At 37.3% G+C, this 26,617-nt stretch overlaps 2 protein-coding genes across 2 annotated transcripts in view; both read right to left on the bottom strand.

The window, feature by feature from the left end:
* Positions 1-10,880, bottom strand: part of dnai2b (dynein, axonemal, intermediate chain 2b) — a 35,473-nt gene extending 24,593 nt beyond the window's left edge. Inside the window, 5 exon segments of the mRNA XM_052033012.1 lie at positions 605-747; positions 2,184-2,308; positions 4,728-4,889; positions 6,620-6,807; positions 10,837-10,880. Of these exon segments, the coding sequence (XP_051888972.1) occupies positions 605-747; positions 2,184-2,308; positions 4,728-4,889; positions 6,620-6,802 (613 nt within the window). The 5' untranslated portion in view covers positions 6,803-6,807; positions 10,837-10,880.
* Positions 10,881-16,900: 6,020 nt separating this feature from the next.
* The window catches only part of ttyh2 (tweety family member 2), an 84,786-nt gene continuing 75,069 nt past the window's right edge, over positions 16,901-26,617 (bottom strand). Inside the window, 3 exon segments of the mRNA XM_052033094.1 lie at positions 16,901-21,063; positions 25,473-25,551; positions 26,291-26,491. Of these exon segments, the coding sequence (XP_051889054.1) occupies positions 20,983-21,063; positions 25,473-25,551; positions 26,291-26,491 (361 nt within the window). The 3' untranslated portion in view covers positions 16,901-20,982.

Here is a 26,617-nt window from a genome sequence, read left to right as displayed (position 1 = left end):
TATGGATAAATGGAATTTGGTTAGGGGAGCAACTTATTTCTGATTAGCAGACCTAAAGGCAGTATAGCTGTTCCTACTCATTCAAGCCTCATTTGATATGATCCACCGATACCATCTTCTTAGATGTCCTTTGCATTCAATTTTTCTGCCTCGGTGCTTTATCCATTTTAGACTGAAATTACCTCCTTAAAATTTGCAAGCTCCATCAGGGGTGTGTTTTTCCCCCTCAGATGACCAGAGGTATTTTCCTTTCAAACAGGAGACTGGATAGACAGGAGATAGGTTATTAACATGCAAAGTTGGACTGTCGCTGAATTAGATAGAACAGATTTTTCTTTTCATAATTTCAGAAGTTTGTAGCTTTGGGCCATTTGTAGCTTTTTGATTCAAGAAATACAAAAAACACAATATGGCGAGTTTGCTCATGTTGCAAGGTAGGTGTTTAAGGTAACTCTAACTCTCTGTTATACATGCTCCCTCATTTTTTGTGTGTGAAGTGGATAATATTGCTATAAAGTTCCAAATGCTCTTCATTGAGATTGTATTCCATAAAAAAAATTACAACAATGACTGTTCTACTGCATATGAATGTCAATTGAGTTACCCATGTCCCAGATGTACGAGTCAGGATTCATATTATCACCAGCTTTTTGAAACTCCAGACAACAGTAAGAAATTGCCAGTTTCTTCCCTTGATCTGGATGCCATGAGAGATGGGATACTGTCCGTTTAATTTCATTAGGGTCACTAACAAATGAAACAACAAAGGAATGTTTTCTTCATTACACAAATTTCTGAACAAAATCAATCTATTTCTAAAGCAGTTTGCTCTCAAGACAATTAACCTGAAAAAGTATAATAATAATAAAATAAACACAATTGGTCTGAAACTTAGTTATTTGACGAATTTGCAAATTTTTAGACATATTGATATACACAACTCATTTATACGTTTCACTGGAAATACTTTCAACGCCAATTTATGTCCATCAGCACCTTTTGTCCTCAGAGTTATAAAATTGTCATCTACAAAATGGATATACCTGTGGGGCAAGAATTACGCTGATGGCATTTGGTGAAAATATGTGTGCACTGAACATCTGGCAGAAATATGCAGAGGAGGCAGTTTATGCGTTGAATCTGCATCCCCGAGGGATCTGATAACTGTGCTCCTATTCCAGAGCTCTAAATTCCAGCTAACAATGTGTTTTAACTTCACACAGCTGAACATGTTCAGCATTGTGAAATAATGACTCACCATTGCTACTTTAAGAATGATCAACTGCTTATAGATTGGTTGCAAGCTGATCTCTTCTAGCTGTTGGTGTGAATCTACAAATGTCTGGCACTTTCCACCGTTGCTTCAAGTTCAAGAGGAACTGGTGTGAAGAACACTTTGCTGACTTCAATGTTCTACAGAAACCAATCGTTTCCAGCCACAGGTGCATTATTAATCATTCCCCTTAGGGCAGTATAATTGGGGAAATGAATATGCTTAAGATGCAGAGTGGGAGAAGGGTACTCAATGAGGGGCCACATCTGCCCAGAGTGTTTTGGGAGAATTTTCCTGTGCGAACCTCAGTAAGAAACAATGAGTGAGACATTTGCACTTCAATAAGGATGTCCCTGCTGAAAACATCCATTATGGCCTCAAAAGATAATTTCAGACAAGCGCAAGAACCTTGTTGCCAAAAATTGTCATACTAACCATGGTAATGACCTTACTTTCCAGGCTGGAGCTGGAGATAATTAAGACATCTTGCAGTATATTACATTAAAGTATTATATTATAGTATTACAGCAAAGTGGTGACATGAATAATTGACTTGTTACTTTTAATTTTTATATGCGTCAGGGAGAGGGAAGATATTCCTGTTAAATCTAGAACCAGTCACATAATTGCTAATAAGTCACACTAGTTACTTCCAAAAACAAACTTTCAGTAAAGAGTAGATGATTAGATGGAGGGTGAATACAAATTGTATTGGTTAAAAATGTTATTTTCATTTTTTCTTTACATTCAGAACAACAAAGAGCTATGGGTAAGCTTAGTAAATCCTTCCTGAAATTTTACTTTCTCAGTATACTTACACATATTTAGAAATTGCAAAGAATAATCATGTTCCTTTTTATCAAAATCATCTAATGAGAGATGCGTAGAATTCCTAAAATGAAGGCATTACCTGAAAACATTTATGGTTTTTGCAGAAGGTGGTTCATCAGTTCTTCCCACAGATTCCTCATTATCTTCAAAGTACTCCTCATAAATATTGATAGCATTATTCTGTTTAATGCAGTGCTCCATTAACTGTAAAAAACAAAAGAATACAGAGCTAAGCAATATTTGATGCATGTAACATTTAATTCTTGGAGGACAAGCACAGTGACAGGTACTCAAATCCCCCCTTGCTTTTTGTTAGCTTTTCAAAAGCTAGGGGACAGGGCAGGCTGCTATCAGTTTATAACCGATCAATTCTATTGGATATATTAATATTGCATGATGAAAGCTTCAAAAACAATCCCTACAGAACTAACTTAAGCTTTCAAAAAATTGCATTGGGCAACTGAATAACTTAATGGCCTAGACTGTACTTGATCTGTGTCAACCTTTGTGCTTGCTCCCAAGCTAGTCATGCAGTGAAATATCCTCCAGGCCTCTATGCCACGTCTGTCCCATGAGGTGGAGCACTCAGTGAGTGGCAGTGATACCCAAAGCTCCACCCAAGGACCAGCTCGCTACAATCATAGGCCTTTTTAACTATCTTAAATGACTCTGATGATCAGAGGCACTTGAAGGTAATTTAAATATATTTAATTATTAAAACAATTAAAATCATTGAAAAAATAAACTTAAAATATTACATTTACATAGAAACAATACTATGTTATAGAAATGAATTAAGATCATTAAGGTTAAGTAATAAAATATAAAAAAAAACACAAACATTTATCACTTCAATTCAGGTCAGTAGTCCAATTTAAATGGAACCACACTCCATGCACCACCCATGACTGTTGTATTGGCTGATGTAAAGCTAAAGGACTGCTCCAACCCTATGAAATGAATGGAGCCAGAGTCCACACACCAGCCATGACAGGTTACTCTGCCCCTGGATTCAAATCTGAGTCCAGCAGTAGAGTGGATAGTCAGATGGGCTGGCTTCAGACCTCCAGCTCATTCCCGACTTCTGTGTTGCAATGTGCAAGAGTGGAAGTCTGGAACGAGCTGGCTTACTACTTCAACTAGTTATCCTGCAGTGGCTGGCAAGCAGCACAATACAGACCAATTATATCAAGCCTTTTCATTTGTTTGTTTAATGGTTTTCTTGGCCTCCCTGAAGCCTCTCTGTATCCTTCTCACATTGCCACTCAGCTTTGTATCATCACCAATCTTGGATATATTGAAACAGATCACTTATTAATCATGCTAAGATAGTTTCATTTTTGAATATTTTATTGTACTGAATTAGATTCCAAATAAAAAGCAAATTAGGGAAGAAAGTAATTCCTGCAGTTGGGCTGGGGTGGGGGAGGGGAGGTGATCCAGTGCAGAATTGGAGTGCATAGACATTTTCCAACCCCTAAAAGCATTCATTTCCACAGTACAGTTTGAAGCAACTCCATTTTGACTGATATCCTGAACCTGCACCTACTACCAGCTGTAACTATCCACACGATTTTTTGTTACTCTGCTCAGCTAGTAATCCTTTTTGCAAATCTCCACCATACAAAGGATGGATTTTTACATTCCAAATGACTGCTGCCTCTGAGTGAGTCTGAATTTTCTGTTTCCCTCTAGATGTCATGAAAGAATTATAGCAGGAGATCCCATCACTACTAACCAAATACCTGTGCTTTCAACTTGCCAAATTCCAATCTGCATTGGCTGAAAATTGGATCTTATATTACCACAAAAGACAAAAAGTCTTTTAAGGGTCTGTATCTTTACACTTGGATTTATTGAAGAAAAGTTAAGAACTAGATTCTGTGGTTGAAGCATCTGAAGAGAAATTAAAAATTTACAATAGAATATAGTTTATAGCATATGGATGTGCGAGGAAGATTTTGCTCATCACATTTTTTCAAAGGTACCCAAGATAGTCTCTAATGGATGCCCAGAGAACATTACACCTCAGTTTGTCAACAGTGCTTTAGTAATAAAGCAAAGATCAAAATTTATTTATAGATACTAAAGGCTCATCCATATTCCATTGGTTTAAGGCTCAACACATTGGATATGAATTTTCTGGGGGTGGGGGGAGAAGAATGAATGAAATTGCATATGTGCAAATTGAACAGCAACTTTAAGGAAGGAACAGATAACCTATGAATTACAAAGCATTGCAAGTTGCTACCAGATCTTGCTGTGCCATTGGCTTGATAAAAGTCACATCCTGTGCTTAAGTGATCAACGATTTTCATAAAGGGTACGTATTTAACATAAGCTTGTCACACAGCTAAATCTAATAATTAACAGTACAAGTAACTGTCATAATTGCTAATGATTCTCTTCCAATAACGCAAGAAAGAATTTAAAAGCTAAAAGTACATGAACAATCTAAATCATGAGCCACATTGTGTCAGGAAACATCTAACACGTAAAGTGGCTATTGGATCTGATTACTGTGATCTGTGCTGGTTCTATTGTAAGAATATTATATGTTGAAATATTTGGAGTGCCTAGAAAGCACTATTTTGTACTGACATCTCCTTTTAATATTACTTACACCACCCAGCTGCATTAGTGTGTAGACATAATTTTCATCCTTTTCCACTTTCTTGCGGTAACGCATGGTATGTTCCAGATCATTTGGGTTTATATCTTTAGGCCAGCCACCCTCCACGTGGTTAATCCCTCGAACCTCTGTTGCAATATGTTCTGTGTTTACCTTAAAATGGATAGAAAGAAAGACTAAGAATACTGGTCAAAAGCATCAAATTAGTTAATTTGAAAAAGCATAACTGAGGGAACTGGATAGTCATCTGGTACCATCACAAAGACCTCACCCATATGTTGGACACAAGAGTTATTTTGTGGAGGAGAACACAATCTCACAAAGCACTAAGCCATTCTTTGGCTTCTTTGTTTTCCCAACATTTCAAAAATAAAATTTAATGTAAGCTACTACTGAAGCAATTAGAGAGGTAATATTAGAGTAATCAATAAATGTTGCCATCAAATTAGATATTGAAGGTTTGCTTCCAATTAAAACAGTAAAAATTCAGGAATTTGGATATAAAGTAAATTATTGAAGATATATCTGTGAACAATAAGTGAGATAAAACAATTACTGAGGCAAGATAACAGGTTTATAATAAGAGAAATTTAAGTGTAGATACAATACTTTAAAACTATTATGTTTTTGAAAAAAATCATTTGCTATCGTCGATGAATCAGTGACAAGAGGCCATATATTTCAAATTGTCATTTAGATAGTAAGTGGAGAGGTTGAGAAATTTATGTAAAGAGCTAATAAAGCACATACATTTTTTTTTGCAAAGGGAGTACTCTACAAGAAGACTACAACTTCTTGTCTTCCAAATTCAGCTCATCCAAAGAAATGCTATTTATATCTCATCGCAAACAAAGGAACATTCTTCTAACAAAATCATCTTACTTCAATCCTGGTTCACCTGTTTGTTACATTATAACTTATTACCCTTTAATTTAAAACTCTTCATAGCTTTGCCCTCTTCTGTAATTTCTTCCCACCATCTAACCATCACTTTCTACTGAATACTCCATTCTTTACACTCAGCCTTTTGTACACCTAGTGCTCTCTTTGCCTCAGCAATGGCAGACATGTTGTTAATGCATTTGTGGAGCTCTCTGCAATTCTCCCTTGTTCTTTCTGATTCTTCTTAAACACATTTCCCAAAAAGCCTTTAGTTACCCTATCTTAATTTCTTTGTTCTTAGTTCAGCATTTACTTTCTTTCCTCATGTGTCTTCAAAACACTTTGAGAATGTTTTCCTGTTGAGGGTATAAATTACAAACTGTTGTATTTATATTATATCCTCAACAAGAAAATGGTTGCAACTCTGAAAGAATTTAAAGAAAGCTGGTAATCATGCATTTGACATAAAGGTAGAAGTTGTCTTCATAACAATGCTTTTATTTAACATTCCCAAAAAAGCCGAAATTGTTCAACTAAGTCTAAGACAGATGTTTAAATTAAAGACTAATACTGAAGGTTTTTCTTATGAAATAGAATGCAAAGATACTGACTGGTATTAATCTTCATCAAAAGAAAAGTTATGCAATCTGCTTACTCAGCAATCAGCATATTTGGCTAGCTAGTGACACTTCTATGGGGGTGGGGAAGGGCCTAACTTTGTGAAATGTTTTCTAATAATGCCAACATTTTATAGCTTATCTTCTGTTCCACATAAAGTACACTGATTAGCTCACTATATAGATGTGTGTGCAATATGCAATCATTGGTTGGATGCAACCCTTAAACACAAGTAGCAGCTAATAGATGAAAATACTGAGAAATTTTGTGATTTGCCTCTTCCCACACATTAGGTGAAGAGTGCAGAAAGCAGTTTCCCTTGTAAAATATCGGGGACGTTATATCGACTTAAAAATTAAAGATGCTGCAACATTCAATTCTACCTCGTGTTCCGACATGTCTTTTGAAACCTGTACAAACACATCAACTGGATTTTTCTCAATGAAATTTTCAGCTAATGTTGGATCTGGAACAATATCAACATGTAGCTCTGTAGGGCGATCGGAAAAGTTGCATTGTCGGCCAAATTCACTTCGTATTTTGGTATAAACGTATACAATCTCCATGATGGCTGAAAGAAATCAAGGTAACATGTTACTCTAATGATTTATTAATTTAACTGTTTGTACTGTGATCACTTAGTAAAACAAACATCAGGAGTGAAAAGTAGAATGCCTTGAAGGTTTATTTTTAAAAAGAATTTCAACTTTAATCATTTTTGTAAAATTAAAACCGATTCCTTCAGCTCTAAGTATTTCTATTTCTTGTTATTCACTGGTGAAAAAAAGCATTGCAAATTAAATTTGAATCATTATTCCAAATGCTCTTATTGTTCATTTTTATTGTGATCAACTACATCTCTCACTGTGTGGGTTTCCTCCGGGTGCTCCGGTTTCCTCCCATATTCCAAAAACATACAGGTTAGGAAGTTGTGGGCATGCAGTGTGATGGATGTGGTTTACATGGATTTTAGTAAGGCGTTTGATAAGGTTCCTCATGGTAGGCTTCTTCAGAAGGTCAGAGGCCGAGGGATCCAAGGAAGCTTGGCTGTGTGGATTAGGAATTGGCTTGCATGTAGAAAGCAGAGGGTTGTGGTGGAGGGAGTGCCCTCGGATTGGAAGGCAGTGACTAGTGGTGTCCCGCAGGAATCGGTTCTGGGACCTCTACTTTTTGTGATATTTATAGATGACTTAGATGAGGGGGTGGAGGGCTGGGTTAGTAAGTTTGCGGACGACACTAAGATAGGCGGTGTTGTGGATAGTGTGGAGGGCTGTCGGAGCTTACAGAGGGATATTGATAGGATGCAGAGCTGGGCTGACAAGTGGCAGATGGAGTTCAATCCGGAGAAGTGTGAGGTGGTACACTTTGGAAGGACAAACTCCAGGGCAGAGTACAGGGTAAACGGCAAGGTTCTTGGCAGTGTGGAGGAGCAGAGGGATCTGGGGGTTCATATTCACAGTTCGTTGAAAGTTGCCTCACAGGTGGAAAGAGCAGTTAAGAAGGCCAATGGGATGTTGGCTTTCATAAGTCGCGGGATTGAGTTTAAGAGCCGCGAGGTTATGATGCAGCTTTACAAAACTCTAGTTAGGCCACACTTAGAGTACTGTGTTCAGTTCTGGTCGCCTCATTATAGGAAGGATGTGGAGGCGTTGGAGAGGGTGCAGAGGAGATTTACCAGGATGCTGCCTGGATTGGAGAGTATTGAATATGAGGAGAGGCTTAAGGTGCTAGGGCTTTATTCACTGGAAAGGAGGAGGATGAGAGGAGACATGATAGAGGTATATAAAATATTGAGAGGAATAGATAGAGTAGACAGTCAGCGCCTCCTTCCCAGGGCACCAATGCTCAAGAGGAGAGGTCATAGCTTTAAGGTTATGGGTGGGAGGTTCAGGGGAGATGTCAGGGGGAGGTTTTTCACCCAGAGTGGTTGGTGCATGGAATGCACTGCCTGGGGTGGTGGTGGAGGCAGATACATTGAACAGGTTCAAGATCTTGTTGGATAGGCATATGGAGGAACGTGAGATAGAGGGATATGCGGGAGGAAGGGGTTAGGTAGTATGAGGGTGGTCTGATGGACGGCACGACACGGTGGGCCGAAGGGCCTGTTTTGTGCTGTATGGTTCTATGGTTCTATGTTGGCACCAGAAGCGTGGCGACACTTGTGGGCTGCCCCCTCTTATTATTTATATTATTCATTATCTGCTGTCAGGACCACTATTCACTCATATAAGATTTCACATCATCTATAACCTGGTGTGCACCCTTTTCTATTCAACAGTCAGGAGGGATAGAAATAGAGCTTCCTTCTCCGACTTTCTGAAAACAGTCACTTCTCATAGGATCTTTACCTACCAAATGTAGACCCTATTCTTTTAAAAAGGAGTTTTGTATTCTTTGATATTTACTTGGATGTGAATAGATTGGAACATCAGAATAGTCCATTGGGTATCACAGGAAATCATCATCTCACAAGAGGATTAAATATTAACAGTTGCTCATTAGTGCTCTTCCTAAGACTGACTATCACAACTGTAATGAAGTTTAGGATGTTGATTTACAGCTTTAAAGGATACAATTTAGAGTTAACTCATTATATGTTGAATGCAATAGTAGAAAAACACATTAAAAATGTCTCACAGAAAGGCCAAAATCCATTTTAATACTTATCACAATGAAGTAAAATGCTTTTGTTTGTCCAATGAAGAAATTGAGACTGTTTCTAGACATTGGAATTGAAAGACTGATCTTTCACACCTGCAAACATTTCACAATTTATTTTCTACAGAATTGGATGAAGAAAAAGGCTTAAGGCGTATTCTGAGTTGTACTCTCAGTCACAATCTATGACTGATAACAAATATATTCAGCCTTTATTTTTCAGAGTATGCCTGGGTTAAACATACACGTGAAACACAACAGATCATTGCATGTGCTCCATTTACCTTGAGACAGACAAGAGTCCATGGTATCAAAGGGATTTGTTGAAAAGGTAGTGGCTGATCACTACGAGAAAGTTAAATCAATTATCCCTCATTTCCTCAATAATACGTGTGTCACAAAATTATATCTGCATTTCTTGCAGCTTTCCTGCCCTCATTGATTAGATGGTTCACCAATGAATTACCAAATTATCATCAGCTTAAAATTAAAAGCCCCCTTTACAAATATGATTTTCAATTTTGATGCCTCAACAGTTTGGTTGAAACAAATTCAAAATAAACATTCTGAAAATTTTATATCAAATTCGTTTTAAAAAATCAGTTAAAAATAACACTTGGCATATTTTAAAATATAAGAAATAGAGTGGGGTTTCCATTTGGGGTACGAGATGTGAAATAGGTTAGGATTCTTGAAGTGTAGTTATTGCTGGAATTTCTGCTCAACTCATTTGCATAATTAAATGAAAAAACTGACATGATTCAGCACATTCAGGTAATGCTTTTGACCACAATATTTTTTTGCTCACGTTAAAAATTATCTTAAAGAGTGGTAACCTAAACAATTTCATTCAGCTTCTATCCACCATCTGTAATCTGATCAAATTCAAAAGCATAACTCTACTAAGGTTATTTCACTAGTTTAACCCACCTTGGTATCAAAATTCAAAATATTCAATGGTCTGAAAGATCTTAAAAAACTAAACTGAACAAATACAGACTTGCCTTCACATCCGGCAATTTCGGCACCTGACCTAAGGCCATTACTGGCTAGATCAAAAATGGCAAAATGTTTCCAATAAAACTTGATTATGGGATTTTTGCACAAGCCCCAAAATATTTGTTTTGTTTGATGTAAAGAAAGTGATAAACAAATCTAACAACAAACTGGAAGAACTCAGCAGGTTGAGCAGCATCTGTGGCAGGGAAAGAAACTGTCGATGTTTCAGGTCGAGACCGTGCATCAGGACCAAGAGTGGAGAAGGGAGATAGCCAGTATCAAGAAGGGAGGGGGAGTGGTGGTACAGGGGCTAAGGGTGGTAGGTGGACCGGGGGAGGGAGGTGGTGGACGGGGGGGGGGGGGGGGGGGGGGGGGGGGGGGGAAAATGGAGGACGGGACGGGGTGAAGGACGGGGGGGGGGGGACGGGACGGGGTGAAGGACGGGGGGGGGGGGGGCAGGTGGGGTGAAGGACGGGGGGGGGGCAGGTGGGGTGGAGTTGGGAGACGCAGGCAGGTGGGTGACAAGTGGAGGCAGACAAAAGCAAAGGCAGATGGAACAGCAGGGGGATGGAGGGAAGAGGGTGAAGGTGGAGACAACTGCTGGAGGGTGATGAGCAGCAACACCAAGGCGACCAGCACTTGGGGAAGTAAGGCCGGTGAGGAACAAACGTAGAAGGACAGAACGACCTCGGACGGAATTTAACGTTCCTCTCCCCGGGGAGGTGATGAATCCCGACAGGACCACTCCAGGTGACTATCAGCAAGGCCCGAAGCCGCGGGCTGTCCACTGAAGCTCCCCCCGTTCCCGGGGAAGGGGAGGGGGTGGGGTTGTAGGACCCAGAGTCCCATTGGACCCAGCCTGATGCAGCAGAAACCACCGCCTCCGGGCCCGATTCTGCCCGCCTGCTGAGCCGCGACCTCCCCGGTCTCCCTGGCTCCCTACCTGGGGGTGGGCAGCCCTTCTCGGCGGTGACAGGCAACTCCGGCTCCGGTAGTTTACCGTTTCCTAGCAACGAGCTCCTACGCGCAGGCGTCTAGACTCCAGGAACCACGTGTTGCCAGAGGCCGTCCTGGATAGGAGCGGCCGGGGTCCGGGACAGCCCGGGACCTGGGTCAGGAGCGGCCCGGGGCCCGGGACAGCCTGCCAGGATCCCCACTGTCGTGTCCCCCCTAGTTCCCCCCAGCTCGGGCCGACTGTTGGCAGTAGCAGTGCGAGGATAATCCACCGTGGCCAAAATAACAAGGGGCTTTTTCTTTTCTGGAACTTGCAGATCAAGGAGGTAAGAGATGGAGAAGATATTCCAAAAATGGGACCTAGGCATTGAAAAGATTAGCCACCAATGGCAATAGAATTAAATTTGCGGATTAAGTTAAATCTCCTGGAAGTTAGGAGTGCAGTTATCAGACACCAGGATAGGGGGCGAAATTGGGAACAGTAATTTGGAGTGCTGAGCCTTCTGGAATTTATCATTCTCTGGGCCAATGATGTGAAACAATCCGTAAGTGCTTGTAATGACCCCTTACTTCTAGAGAGTCTAAACAATGACGTTTAAGCAGCACCACTGCTGGGTTCCCCATCATTAACTTCCAGGTGAGCAGGAGGATTTTGGCGGCAAGTTTACCAATATGTGAGAAATGGCCCTGGACCAGTACACACATACTGTGGAGGCTTGCTTCTTGCACTGGAGCTCACCTCCTGGGTTCACAAAACAATTTCAACATCAGGAATGTAATAGAATTCTCTCCACTTGCCTGTTCGGTTCCAACAACTGTCAAGGATCTCAACATCTTGAGGTCAAATCTGCTATATGATTGGTACTTCATTTACCATCGACTTCCTCCATCACTGGTATATTCTGGATACAGCAGGCACCATCTACAAAATTTACTGCAGTTTCTCATTTTAGATCTTCTATGTTCAATTCTCTCTCAGGTGTTCAAATACACTTTCGTCTCTCCCCATCAGCTCTGAATGCCACACCAAATCATGCACTATTCTGATCATCTTTTATTTCACCTGAAAACTCAGCCATGGCCTCGGTTTAAATAACATCACACTACCAAAGCAGCCCAGAAGGTGGAGAGTTCCTTCCAAGATGACACTTTATGCCACCTTGAGTATTAACTCAAATCTCTGGATGAGAACTTAAACCCACAATCTTCTGACTCAGGGCTGACATCAACAATTATCAACTGCACCTGTGAATTATTTCTCTAAGTTAGAACACTAGAAGGAGGAAAAAAAGAGAATGATTGCATTGTCTAATTAGTTCTATTTATAAACCCTGTGCAAGTGGTAGATGAAACAAAGTGAAGTGTTAAGCCTATCTTAAAGTGTTTCTTGTGTATCTTGGTGTTTTAATATTGTTGCTGCAATGGAATATAGTTTGAAATATTGTCAAAAGAAATACAACATTTTAACATGGCATGAGGTCAAGGATGATGATGATCATTTAAGTGAAAAAATGGTGTTAATTGCAAATATGCTGAAATGTTTAAACCTGCAGACTGAAGGTCAGGGCACAAATTTTGACTGTGGCATTATATCAACAGTAGATAGTCTAGGACAGGCAAGTATATTAAATGTAACAGGAACATGATAGCAAAGTAAATTAAAGGGATAATACTGATTGAGGGGGATTGGAAGGGTTGAAATGTTCAAAGGATCATGTCAGTGGAACAAATGACATGTGGTGCAATGCTGGACAATTCATGTGAGGGTCCCATTCAAGTAACAGCTCAGTCTGCAAGAAGATAAACACGGATGATAAGGAATAGTTCAATGTACAAAAGAAACAGGGATAGTAACACAACTGTAAAATGTATTGCTAAAAATTACAAGGTGGAAGGTAGCTGAAGAGACAGTTATTACCATTCAAGGTCAAAACAAAAAAGCATTATAAGTATGGGGCCAGAGAGAAAGCAGGATGACTAAAAGAGAATCTGTAGTCAGCAAACCATAGCAAGAGGAAAAGAGACTCTGCCACAGTCATTCAGAGGGCAGGTCTCCATAGTTTTGCAGAGTAGACTGTAACAATAGACTTTATGTATTGCATTTTTTTTAACCGAATGCAACCATCAGTTATGCTTTAAACCAATATAGCTGTAGTTGACATGAAATAGGTGCGAGGAACTTGTATTAAGTAATTCACAGTTTTGAATTATGTTTACTTTAGATTTGTCTTTAAATGTTTTAATTTTATTTTTAATAATCTAAACTTTTTAATTGGTTGATTTTTTAAAGAAAGATTTTTAAATATCAAAGACATTCAACAAATATTTATTGGTCTCGACTGAATTGACAGACTACCAAGCAGATGCATAGCTTGCAGTCATGCTTTTTAACTATCTCATAGACATTGCTTATTCTGCCATCCCTTTTACCTTTGGCTAGCAATGTGGTGGTATTACATTGAACAAGGCTCTCCCCTCACTCGAGATCAACCTGGCACTTACTACCAAAGTTGACACTGATGGACTTGCTAATGATGTGTGTCTATTTTGTATGCAGCAAGTGTGGTTGTTGCATTGTTAATATTTATTAAAAAAAAGTTCTAGCCCAAGGTAATGTAAAGTAGTAGGTACTTTATCACATTTTATTAATGTACCAATCAAATGACTCAAATACTTCATGAAGAAAGTAATTGGCAATTTTCCCTTTAAGTAACCTGGTAACTTTCCAATGATCCAAATTATGTTTTCAGCAAACTTCAAATATAATTTTAAAATGAGAATATTCATGTCTTCTTTAAAAAGTATCTTTGAGCCAATGAGGTCTTGATTTTAACAGAACATATTTCCATATTTAACAAATGCATTGAAATTCTGAAGGTAAGGAAGGGTGGTGCGTGATGATGCAAGAACAAATTTCTCCAGTTCTGAGCCTCCTTTCATCACATATGTGCAAAAACTGTGCTAAAGAGCTTCAAGACTGTGTCAGAATATCAACAGACCTTCCACTCCAGTTTCTGGGAAGAAACATAATGAGAAAAATAATTCTTTTTACATCAATCTATATTATTAGGTAGAAATTCTTAATTTGCTCCATCATTGCTGCCAGTGGATAAAAAAATAATTACATGAGAGATAACAACTAGATCCTTTCTGAAGATTTAGTACAACTTAAAGTGAATCTACACACACTATGCTTGATCTTCGCCAAAAGGCTGAGAAGCAAATCTATATTGAGAAACTATTTCAATGGTGCAAATTTCAATTGAAACTTGTCCATTAACAATTTGAAACCTAAAATAATGAAGGTATCGTTATTGAAAATTAATGATTTATTGTGTATATTTGTTCTTATTCAGAAACAGTGGTATTTTGCAGGGAAATGAAAAAAAATCCTAATGCAATACCTTAACAACAATGGTGACCCAGTTAAATAGATTTACAAAAGGTTGCCATTTTAAAAAGATCCTGAAATGAAGTTGATTACACAATGTAAATGAGAATATCACATCATAGTTAAATATTGCTCAGTGCCAATAGCCATTGAAACTCATTAAAAACATTTGCAATTTTCATAAGAACTTTGCTTCTACCCAAAAGCTGAATGGAGTGAATACATATTTAATACTCAATAGCAAACTGATTCCTGAAGCCAGATTTAATCCACAAATGAATAGTAGTCTTGTCAAATGAATATTAATGAAATCTGACAAGTTGAATAATTTTGTTTTGGTATCATTTTAAAGTTTCTTTGACAATGAGGTTGTCTGTGTTTTGCACTTTTTTAATCTTCAATTTCACTGGAAATAACAGCAGAACAAATGTGTTATTTCATAACAAAAACTTCTTAGTTTTAGCTTGTTTTTCCAATCTAAGTGGTAGAACTGATGCCTCAAAGTGTTAGTCTGTAAGAATTAATTTCATACTGAAACAGTTTATGAAATACATTAACTTGCATCATATAGTCAAACAGTACAAAATTCAACTGAAGCAACAAATTGCAAATGCTGGAAATCTGAAACAAAAACAGAAAATACCAGAAATGTTCAGCATCCTGCCCCTAACCTGCTGAGTTTTTTTTTCCGGCATTTTCTGCTCTTATTTCAGAATACAACATTTAAAATGTATTGTATTTTGTGCTCATAGCAAGTGATATGGCTTCACGTGACGAAAAATCATACAGCAGTCTGGTTTTGCATGATGATTTTATCAGTTAAACAGTGGTTCACAAGAAAAACATGCTTTGTCTATTCCAAATGCACAGTACAAAATTCCTTGATAGCATTTGAAAAAAATTCCATTAATTTGTGCTTAGTAGATAATGCTGAAAATCTCACTGTATCTCAGTATTATGGAATACAGAGACAAAACCAAATGGGAGCAAAGAAGAAAGTTTGAGGAATTGTGCTTAAAGGCAGAATAAAAAGATAAAATTAATTCCACTCCACAATGAGATAAGTCAGATTTTTAGCTCTTGATATTATACAATATTCATCAGTGCAAATAAAGAAGCTGATGATATCCATTAGCCATTTAACTATCTAAATTAATGTTAGCTTCAAGGTTCTTCATTTTAACCAGTCTTCCATTATTTTTAATTCAGTGAAACAATTATTCAAACGCATTCAACCAAGACTGTTTTTACACTGCAGTTGTGTATTTGGCACAATACAGAATTTCATGCATCAGAATTAATTGCTTCTAACATTAAAATTATATAACAAAAAAAATTAATAAGGCATTCAATTCAAATGTGACAAATTTATAGTTTATGGCCAAGCACTATCCAGTCTGAACCTATCAATACAGATAACCACAACTGTAGTTTGAGTCTGGGGAGCTTTGTTGGGAAATATCATATTAGATGTCTTCATTTTAACCTTTTGACTGACCTCACCATGTTTTACTCTTGGTTTTATTTGGGAATTCCTTTTATGAAGAATCAATGACGATTAGAAAAGGTTACAACTATTTCTGACACAAGTTAAAAAAAGACATGAAATGAACTGCTGCTTAAAACAATCACTTAATTCCAACTGACAATCTTAAATTCACTAACTATTGCAGGGTATAAAATAACATGATTAAAGAGTGCTGTAAAATATTTCTGAACTCAGTAATTCAAAGCAAGATTTATCATACTTAATTCCACAATTGTTATTTGTTGGCTCAACTCAAAGCAGTTTGGATTACAAGTGTGACGACATAACATTTGCTCTGGAACATATGTGCAAGAGTCATGTTAATCAGACACACAACTATTGTAAAGAACTGCTTGTAAAATAATCCCTTAGCAATGTTGATAAGGATTTAATAAGGGTGGATTTTGAGTAAACAAATTACATCCAATATAGTTTGGGTCAAGTATATAAAGCATTTTAATCTTCAGCTCTTCTTTTAATTGAAACCAATGCATGCAACGTGGTAACTTAAGAAAATGTCTGCTCCAATTATTATACAATTCAGCAGACCACTTTGTTTTGCTGAGTAACGATAAAGGCCCAGATCTGCAGTCAGCAGAAGCTAAAAGCAGCCATTGGTGGCCTTGAAAAAACTGCCCAATTTGGGCAATCCTCCATGCAAAAATATTGAGGGAAAAAAAGCTACATGCTCTGTGGCATACACTCCAGTATTCTCAAATGCAATCGCTTGGAGCAAACAAAATAGACTGAACTGACAAAAGTAGATACAGTAAGTGATTAGCAAGGCAAATGGTTTACTGACATTTATTGTAAAGGGGTTGGAGTACAGAAGAAAAGGTTTCATAGATTGTACAGGGCTTTGTTGAGACAGAACTAGAATAGTGTTGTTTTATTCTCTCTACCCAAGGAAGGACATATTTGCCTTGGAGTTAGTACGGCAGAGAATCACTGGACTGATTGCTGGAATGAGGATATCATCCCATGAATACAGACTGAGCATGAACAGCTCATTCTTCTACACGGCAATCAATATGACAGCTAAGCTTATCACAGCATTCAAAATTCAGAGAAGGATTACCAGGGTGGATGTTGAAAAGCTGTTTTGTCTAGCTAGAGAGTTTAAAACCATGTGGAATATTCCCAGGATAAGATGTCAACCACTTAAACCGAGATTTGAAATTTCCTTACCAGAAGTTTGTAAATCTTTCAAATTCTTTCATTGAATACATTCCAAGGCCGAGACGGATAAATATTTGAATACTCTTTAATGAGGTGAAGCCAAAGAGCAAGGAGAATATGAAGCATTGGGCACAATATGAGCTCTTTGTTGGTATGCAAAGTGGTGACAGAGGCAATGAGCGTCAACTCCATCTTATCAAGGAGCGCAGACCAACAGTGAAAGAATTAAATGATTTAACATAAGTTGCTTGGGTTTAACAGTTAAGTGAAATTTACAAGTTATGTTACTTTATGTTACCTTAATGTTACTGATGCAATGACCTGCAAAAAACTAAATTCAACTGGTTATACAATTCAGCTGTTATTGGTGATGGACCTAAGGGGTTCTAAAAATCTTTTAATGTTACTGTGTAGGTATTAAGTATAAAAGTTAGTTAGAACACCCAAACAGCGTTTTTCCCCTTAACAACAAAGGACAAACTTAAATATGTATTTGCCATGCATGTGTAGAGCAAGTCATTTCCTTTAGAAAAGTCATATGTGCTCACAAGGATTACTAACCAAGTATAAAGTATCAGTCAGCTGATGAAAGTCAGTGTCCAATGAGTCATTGGAATGAAGAAAGGCAGGTGTTGCCTTGGCCACCAGCATGTTTGAAAGATGTATGGGACAGCTGCTGTGCCTCTGACAGGCACCTTTGAACAGTTGAGTGTTTCCAGCTGATGGTCACAAAAGCCATCCACTTGGGTCAAGATCATAGGATGTAATGTTCCACCTCTCACTCAGGGCACTTTGATTGACTAATACTTAATTGCAGCAACAAATGGGCACACAGATGGGGGAGAATGAACGTTATTTTTTCTGATGTTTAGATTCCACACAAACTATTATTTTGAGACCTGATTATTGACTTAATGTTGTTCTTTACTCAGTCTAATGCCATTTAAATGTTACAAATATTTACAAAATAGTGAAAATCCAATTAATTCAATTTTCACTTAGAATTTTGCAATCAGTGTATCAAGTCTTGCATTGAATATTTTCTATATCAAACTTCACTGCCATGGGAAAGAGGAGATGGGGGATGGGGAGAAGGAGCTAGAGACTGGGAAGAAAGGGATGGCGGTTGGGAGAAGTGGAGACAGAAGGAAGGTGGCATCTTGCCACCCACTGTCCAAATATAGGAGCCACTGGCTGTTCTCCAGCAGCCCTGTCCATAACAGCCTTTGCTTCCTCAGACTGTCCATGAACCAAAGGCTATCATGTTAGATTCATCTATGTTTGCTGGATCAAGGGTCAGTCATGCCAGCAAGGGAAGGCTGTAACAAGTGCAACACACTGGTGCAATATTTGACACATATACAGATGAAGACTGTATTGTCTCACTTAGAACTGTGACTTCAACTCCCCAATTCTTCTTTACTTTTTAGGTGCAGACATCACAACTGTATCTTTCCTTTTGGTTACTTCAGTGGGCAATCTTTGTTCCCTAACATTCACCCTGATGGAAGCTGCATCCAGTTTGACGTGTCATATAAAATCCAAGCATTGTGAATATTTCTCCACTAATCTGCACTGAATTTAGAAAATGCATTTGAACAGATCATCACATTTAATCAAAGAAGTTTCTTCCTGATGTGATATGTGACAGGTTCATGTTTTAATGCCTTCAAATGGGTTCCATAAATGATTCCAAGCATTTTAGGGAATCAGCGATACTATTAAATGTGATGGATCTCTATTTGCTGTGCCGGAGACTGTCAAAACTGGTGAACTCAGAAACTATTAGGAATATGATTTCCATGAGCTGCTAAATGCTGTCTTCCAGACACATTTGATAATGTGGCACATGCATGGCTGCTTGACTGAAGTGATCCACATTCATCAAATCTGTGTTTCATGGTTAGTTTCACATCAAGACAGTGTGGGACTTGTATCATGATTGAAAGTCCTCCCTTACATATCATAGAGGTGGCCAACTGAATCATTACCGACATTCACATGACCTCCTCTCATGTCAAAAGAAAGCCACTGCTCATGCCCTCTCTTGGATGGGTTAAAGCACCTCTTGGTCAGTTCTACGGCCACGATGCCTGATATTTTTCCATAGTTCTATGCACTAGGTTTATAAAGTCTATGAAACATATACAATTCTGGCTCATAAAACAAAAAGGCATTAAGTAGTTCCAGGATATGTGGCAGGGTGCTGAAAAAAATCAAGAAAATAACATTTATGTGAACATAGAACAGTACAGCACAGAATAGGCCCTTTGGCCCACAATGTTGTGCCGACATAGCTAATCCCTCCTACCTACAGAATGCCCATATCCCTCTACTTTCCTCTCATTCATGTGCCCATCCAAACCTTGAATAAAATGCGTAATTCATTTAAATCTGTAAAATATAAACCTGGCACATATATGTAAAAAGCTTAAATATAGTTTTAAACTAACAAACCATTTAAGACCCGAATCCTGAGCCATTACGAGATCGTCTTTTTAAATTAGTAATCATTTAAAAATCTGTTACCCCGAGCCTCTCTTTGTTATTTTCTGAGACTTTCTTCCATAAAAAACTTCTTCCAGAATCTTCATTAATTATACATGATTGGAACACAGGATGTTTGCATTTCCTCAGACCTGTTGTAAAATCTAAAGTTATCTGAACTTTGCAAGTGGTAGGCAATCAGCCCAAGTTCATGCAGCCTTTGTGAAGCTCCTGTTAGTTTCAGTGGCAGCCACTTTAGCAGTGAAGTTAATGATGGGGCTTTGATCAATTACAACTACTTTGAAATTTCTGCATTGCATTTACAAAAATTCTGAAGTTGCTGTCATTTTCACGGTATAATGACAGTGAATGCATCTAGCATCACTGTTGCTTTTGCTGCCAAATCCATTCTGCTTCTCTAAAATGGAGATAAAACTTGAAAGGGATCTAAAGCCAGTTACTATTCCACAATAAGCATATTAGTTAATACATTTTGGTGAAACATTGTCAAATTATTTTATAGAAAGAAACTAATACAAATTATTTTTTTTTATAAATTTTAAATCTGGAATCTGAATTTAGCTCCTTTATTAGAAAGAAATCATTCTATTGCTGTTCCAGCAAATTCACAATATGATTATATAATTAGAAAATATACATTACAAACAGTGCCAGTGTCAATTATATCCCTCAGAACTGACTAGTGTGGGAATTTGGTAGTAACATTTCAAGTATAAAATGGCATTAACTAATTAAATTTACTGAAGAAAATCTGTGGCAGAGTCAGCCCTAAAAGAAACCACTTGTTGAGAGTTTTTATTTGTTTAAAAGAAGTTCTATTTTTCTTATTCCTCTTGCTCCGTATGATTTCATTCAAGACTCATTTGCCAATCGCACCTCCTTTGACTGGAAAGATGCGAGATTCCTTGCCACTGTCTATTCCATGATCAGCCAATCTTATGCTGCAAGTGGCCAAAAAAAGCCAAACCCACAATTGATGGTGATCAGGTTAGATTAGTTTTGTTTTCTTGGAAATGCAGTGTTTGATTGCATCTTCTTAATTCTACTCTGCACCCTGGTCAAGAATAAAATAAATCACAGTCTCAACAGTGTTCTGCAGTCAATCATGTGATTGAAACCCTAGAATTAAACTATGATGTAGACAACTTTGATATTCAGTTCAAACTGACATTTTAAAAAAAAAGTATGTCTACAAGGCACTCCTTATATCAGAAGCTAATTGAAACTCAATTCAAATTTATCATCCAAGCACATATCTGCTGTGCACGTGTCTCCAATAATGGAATGTAAAAAAATCATGCAATATTTTCAGAAGTAAAATCACAAATATTCAGAGTAGCAGTCATTTTGAACACCATTTCTGAAAAATGTTAATAGATCGCCAGCATCAATCTTCAACAGTTCTTTACCGCTCTCATCAAACTTCATTGAATTGGAAAGTTTTGGCCAGAGCACTTTTTTTTAGTACAGTAAGGCTTTGGACTATTGTTAAGAAATCTTGAACTCTGCTATGAAGGCCAGCAGAAATGTTAAACAGGAAATATATTTCCGTAAATTCTGGTAGGTTCTTCGCTCACTGCAAGGTAGGTTGCTCTCATACTGGGGGTGTACTGGAAGGGAGACAAAAATAATCTGTAAGGAAACCTTTCATTTCAATATTTTGATAAACATTCCAGCTTTAAAAATATGCAAAGTAATGTGATCTTTGATGAACAAGTTTTGGCATGAGTCTACAGAGGTACAGAGACACAAGCAATATAAGGTAATAACAAGTATGTTTTGAATTCAGGGATCACAGAATACAGTTAAAAGACTGCTTAGCAGTCAGATTATAGAACATTCTGGGTTATTGGGTAGAATCGTTTACAACAACAAAGAATTTCACTAATACAGGTTGAATGAAAAATCATGTTTTGCAACAATTTGATTGTGGTTTGCTGTATATGGAATGGCATTAAAAGTTGGCTGCAGAAATGCTGAAAAGAAAATGGGATAGGAGTGATGAATAAATATCAGCAGGGTTTGCTCCAGTAATGACAATATGATTTTCTCCAGGGTAAATATTCAACAGTTCTTTCTGATACCACATCTAGGCCACTATGTAGGTATAACTGATGCAACCCACAGCATGCAATTTTGAGATAGGAGCTGTACTTCTGAAAGTATTGCAATACACAGTTGTCCAATGTATTTAATCGTTTCATATAACAAATGATCTAAAAAAGTGAGCTGCCTGAAAAAGTCTGTTCAAAATATAAAATGGACAAGTAATTAGGCAATTATCTGTAAAGAAAAGCAACCTGTTACTACTTGATGTGCAGTCTTATTTTAAGTGGTGACATTGGGTTCTAAAAACACGATGAGCATAAATGGGTAATTGATGGTCAACATAGGCTCTGTGGGCCACAGGGCCTTTTCCTGTGCTGTATCTCTCCATGATTCTGCATCACTTTTCAATTCCATTATTTTTGTGCTCATTACTACATGCCATTCTTTATCTTCCTTAAATTTTATGGGTTGTTTAATATGAAATAATCTGTGATATATACTGCCACTTTTATTAATGGTTGGACTGAAGGCACCTTTAGAACACGTCAACAAGTCTTGAACTCATTTCCCTCCGTATCCAAAAGAGAGGCAGGATCTAACAAAGCTTTCTATAAAGTTTTCAACCTAGTTGAAACAAAATTCTAATGGGAAGCTCTCAGAAATGCTGAATTCTTCAGAATGTGTATTTGAATCAGTTCTAGTTTAAGTTGCAAGTTGTTTATAAACTGTGAAAATAATTGAAGATTTCTTCAAATATGTGAAAAGGAATATAATCTGGCATGGCTCAAAGATAATCCTTATTACAGGTCTTGGAATGAAATGACTCAGGTAGTCAGAAGGAAGGCTGAGGGTTTGGGTGTAAAAACAGGAAGGTAGAAAATAGGCCTGAATTAAAACAATGAAGGAACACATTCAGTGTCTTGTAACCATATGTCTGGACACACATTCCAGGGCCGAAAACAGGTAAAGTTCAGGGCCAAGTGATGGTTTTCTTTGAGTTGCGTGAGATGGGGTTTGGATGACTTCTGACATGTTTACACATGATTGTTTAAGTGTACTACAAACAGACTTTTCCCATTCCTATTTCCTGTCTTTATTTTAGCCTTTCATCACCTGCAGTTTTATTTTAAAACCTCTTGTCTACAGTTATTTTCTGTCAATCCCCCGAGGATTTATTTCAAAATTTCTAATGATGCCGTCATTGCTTACTTTGGTTAAAAAAAAGTAGATTAATTATTTAAAAACTTCCTCTGTACCATTTAAACTTCATCCTAAGTAACCAATAAAAAATTCTACAAGCAGCTGTGGAATGTGAAATACAAATTATTACTCAGGATGCTAAAATGAAGCGTTAGTGCTCCTGCAACTGAAACTGCATATCTGCCAATAAAATCCTATTAGGATGTTGTAGTCCTGTCTCTTAAGAGAATTGCTCGAGTAATAACTGAACACTTATGGTTTTGAGAACAATTGACCAAAAGATGTTAAAATTATGTATTTGTGCTGCATCTGAAGTAGAGCAGTGTTCATATTTACCCTTCTAAAGCTACGGCTGGCCGGATAGGAATATTGTCAGTTTAAATAACTTTTTGAAAACCTAGAAAGACAATTAATTGCTGTGAAATGTCAACAGATAAGATGGACTATAGCAACAATATATCATTATGCCAAAACAAAACTGAATAAGTTTCTCTTGTAAATGAGGCTTGTCTGAACAAGGAATGAAAATAAAACTTCTGGTGATCCCAAGCCAAATACAAGTTAGCATGCTGAATCCAAACCTCTTGCTTTTCCTTACTTAATGGTTTAGATAATAAGTTTATCTTTAAATTATCAATGGAGAAAAACATGACATGAGATTAATTTTAAAGATATCTAATGACCACTGGATGGATGTGAAACAAAATATGATAAAACACAAATGCTGAAAACTTACTGTTTTACATCATTCATAATTCAGCTCCAAAATTCAGTCAAAGAAAATGAAATATTGGTATTACATCCAGTATTAGTATAACAGAACTAGTAAGAGAATGCAACTTTAATTTGATCGCATGGAATATTTCTCAATCATAAGTTAGCGGTGGCAAAAAAACATCAAAGCAGTAATTTACCATCGAGAAAATTCTGTTGTTGAATTCAAAATTATACTATAAATAAAAAAACTTTCAAATAGGCAAATGGAAACTTGGAATAGAGAACAATGACTGGGAAATGGTGTAGGTGAATAAGTAAATAAGTAATCACCAGCAAGTTCAATAAATGATATCACAAATAAAGATATTTCTCAAATTCAGAGGCACAATGAGGAAATGGATTCATAGCCACACATTAATATTTTCCCCTCCTCAAAGGGTTCAGAAAGATATTTAATGAACTCAGGGCTGATGTGACTTTACCACATGCTCAACCAGGTGAACACTCAGTCTATAAATCCCACCAATCTAATTGTGCCCTGTAATCCCATTTATATCCCTGATATTGGTATCCAGAGAGTATTCCAATGGCTTTAACAAAGTATTTCTCACTTACAAATAAAAGTAGTTCAACAACAAACATCTTGGTTAATCTTTGCTCATTGAAACTAACATGAAATTCTGCAAAGTACTTGACTCCATAATTGGGAGAAGCACCAATGGCAATTTTTGACAATACATCACAATGCATCAACACAATTCTGCTGTTCACTGGCAGAAGAACTGCTCATCAAAGGTTCCTTTGATGGTATGTGTTGAACTTTTCACAACAATTTTTTTTGTCATGGGCTGTGTTTATCAGACACAAACAAACATTTAAATAAAGCATCTAACATTTTCAATATGAGGGATAACTCAAAGTTAAATGTAAAAAGAGCCAATGACAAACACTAATTTCATTGGCATTAATTATGATCCTGAACTTTTAAACTAAAATCTCTTCAAAATTTGTAAATCTGTTTTACCATAAAATATACTTAATCATGTAATCTTCTTTATCATGTCTGTCTGTGTGTGCTGCTCTTCTCCCCTTTTCCAATGAGAGTCAAATAAGTTAAATAAAGTAAAAGAAAAATGTTGTCATTATCTTTGCTGAAAATACCTAAAAGTTTACTAAACCTTGCCATTAGAAACACTGTCCTAATTGTTCTGTGATAAAGTTACAAGTTACCAAATAAAAGGAATGCAAACATATCTTAGAAAGAAAATGAGAGCGATTTCCCTCTCTACTTTTTACTCTGGGATTGGGACTGGTCCCAATAGATCCCCAGAACATTTCATCTGAGTATTCTCCTTTTATGTTTGATCATGTGGCATCTGAAGGTTTGCAACCAGGTCCAATTTCTACAAATGGATACCAATAAGAAGGAAAACTAGGAAACTTGGTGTTCTGCAGTTAAAGGTAAAGACTTCAAGTTATCGTGCTCCTCCAACATCACCTCTTACCCCCCCCCCCCCACCCCTTCCCATCACCTCACAAATATCCTGCTTGAATGATGATCAAACCTGAGAATTCTGAAATCAGTATTCTTTGAAATATTTTATCTAGTGTATTGACACTACTTGAGTTAGAAAGCCTGAAAGATGGAGTTACTTTAGCTCACTATATTTCACTTTCCCACTGCCCCTTGCACCCCCACTTCTATCAGAGATGGAGAGAAGGATATCCTGAATGAAGGGGCATTACGTTCAGCCACACTGTCAACCAATGCTCATATCATATTCAGCTCCACACACCTGAAGTAAATCCACTTTGAGATGTGCTATTTTCACTACTATTACTTTTCAGATAAGCTCACAGAATGTCTTCAGTATTTTTGTTGCCAAATAGATCATAATTATTTGAAATTATGGACAACAAAGACAAAATTGCATAATACTATTTGCTCAAACTTATACCAGAGAATGGAAACAATTCAAAAAGAAAGTGAGAAAGAGAAGTGGAATCACAACAAGCATCATCAAAATGAGTTTGTCTCAGATGCCCGACATACCGAAGGTGGAGGTGAATTTCTTCCTATCAGTGGAACATTTTCAAATCGAGGATTTCCACCAAATAACACAGTGTTATTCCTATGTAGGAGAAAAGAAATTAATTGTGGTTCTAACCAATCTGCATGACAAATAGCATCACATTTTGAGAGGGGTTTGGTTTCACTGAACTGTTAATAAACTTCGAATCATATGATAAGCCCCACAATCCTCACTACACTAGTCACATAGAAAATGTAATAGGATAAACTTTAGTGATTATACTTTTCATGAAGCTACTTAATTCTTTTTTAGACATTTAATTTCTGGCATTATTCAAAGACACAGACAGTGCTGTATTTAGTTACATGAGATGTCTTACTTTGATGGAGCATAATCTACCCTGTTCTGACCTTGCACCTTATCGTCTACCTGCACTGCACCTTCTCTGTAGCTATTACACTTTATTCTGCATTCTGTTATTTTATCTTGTACTACCTCGATGCACTGTGTAATGAATTGATCTGAATGAACAGTATGCAATAAAAGATTTTCACTGCACCTCAGTACATGTGACAATAATAAACCAATTCTAATTCCAGGATGCATATAGTTCAACAATACATTTCATTGCAAAAGCTCATCTATCACCACCTTTTTGTCTAACTCAATCTTCTTTGGAAATTATATTGAACAGTAGTCCAGAAATAAAATATATGTTAGGTAATCTGCTCGTTGATGGCACAACACTGCAACTTGCAGTAAAGGTATAAAATCTGAAGCATATAAACCAGGTAATATAACTATAGTTTACAATAATTGATGTACACTGATTACTTACATGTACTCAGGTGCAGGTGCTGTAGTGGGTGGTTGAGTGGCAGTTGTGTTTGCGGGTGGTTGGAGGCTGGTCTGACTCCCCATACTACTGTTGAAACTACAGAAACTGTGTATCTGTCTTCGGGTTGGGTTATGGGTTGCTATGCGACGAGCTTGTGGATTAAAAGGGTCTGCTTCATCCATGTCATCATAATCTCGATCTCTGGACAACAAAGCAGCTAATGTTAGGACAGCAGTCAAACAAAACAAAAAATGCTGTGCTCTCCTTATTATCTCAAAATACAGATTTTTACAGGCAACTACAATATCTACACAAATTCATATGTAC

This window comes from Pristis pectinata, chromosome 18, assembly GCF_009764475.1.
Source record: "Pristis pectinata isolate sPriPec2 chromosome 18, sPriPec2.1.pri, whole genome shotgun sequence".
NCBI classification, from domain to species: Eukaryota; Metazoa; Chordata; class Chondrichthyes; order Rhinopristiformes; family Pristidae; genus Pristis; species Pristis pectinata.
The sequence above is the reverse complement of the archived record's forward strand: the minus strand, read 5'-3'. Positions and strand labels throughout refer to the sequence as shown.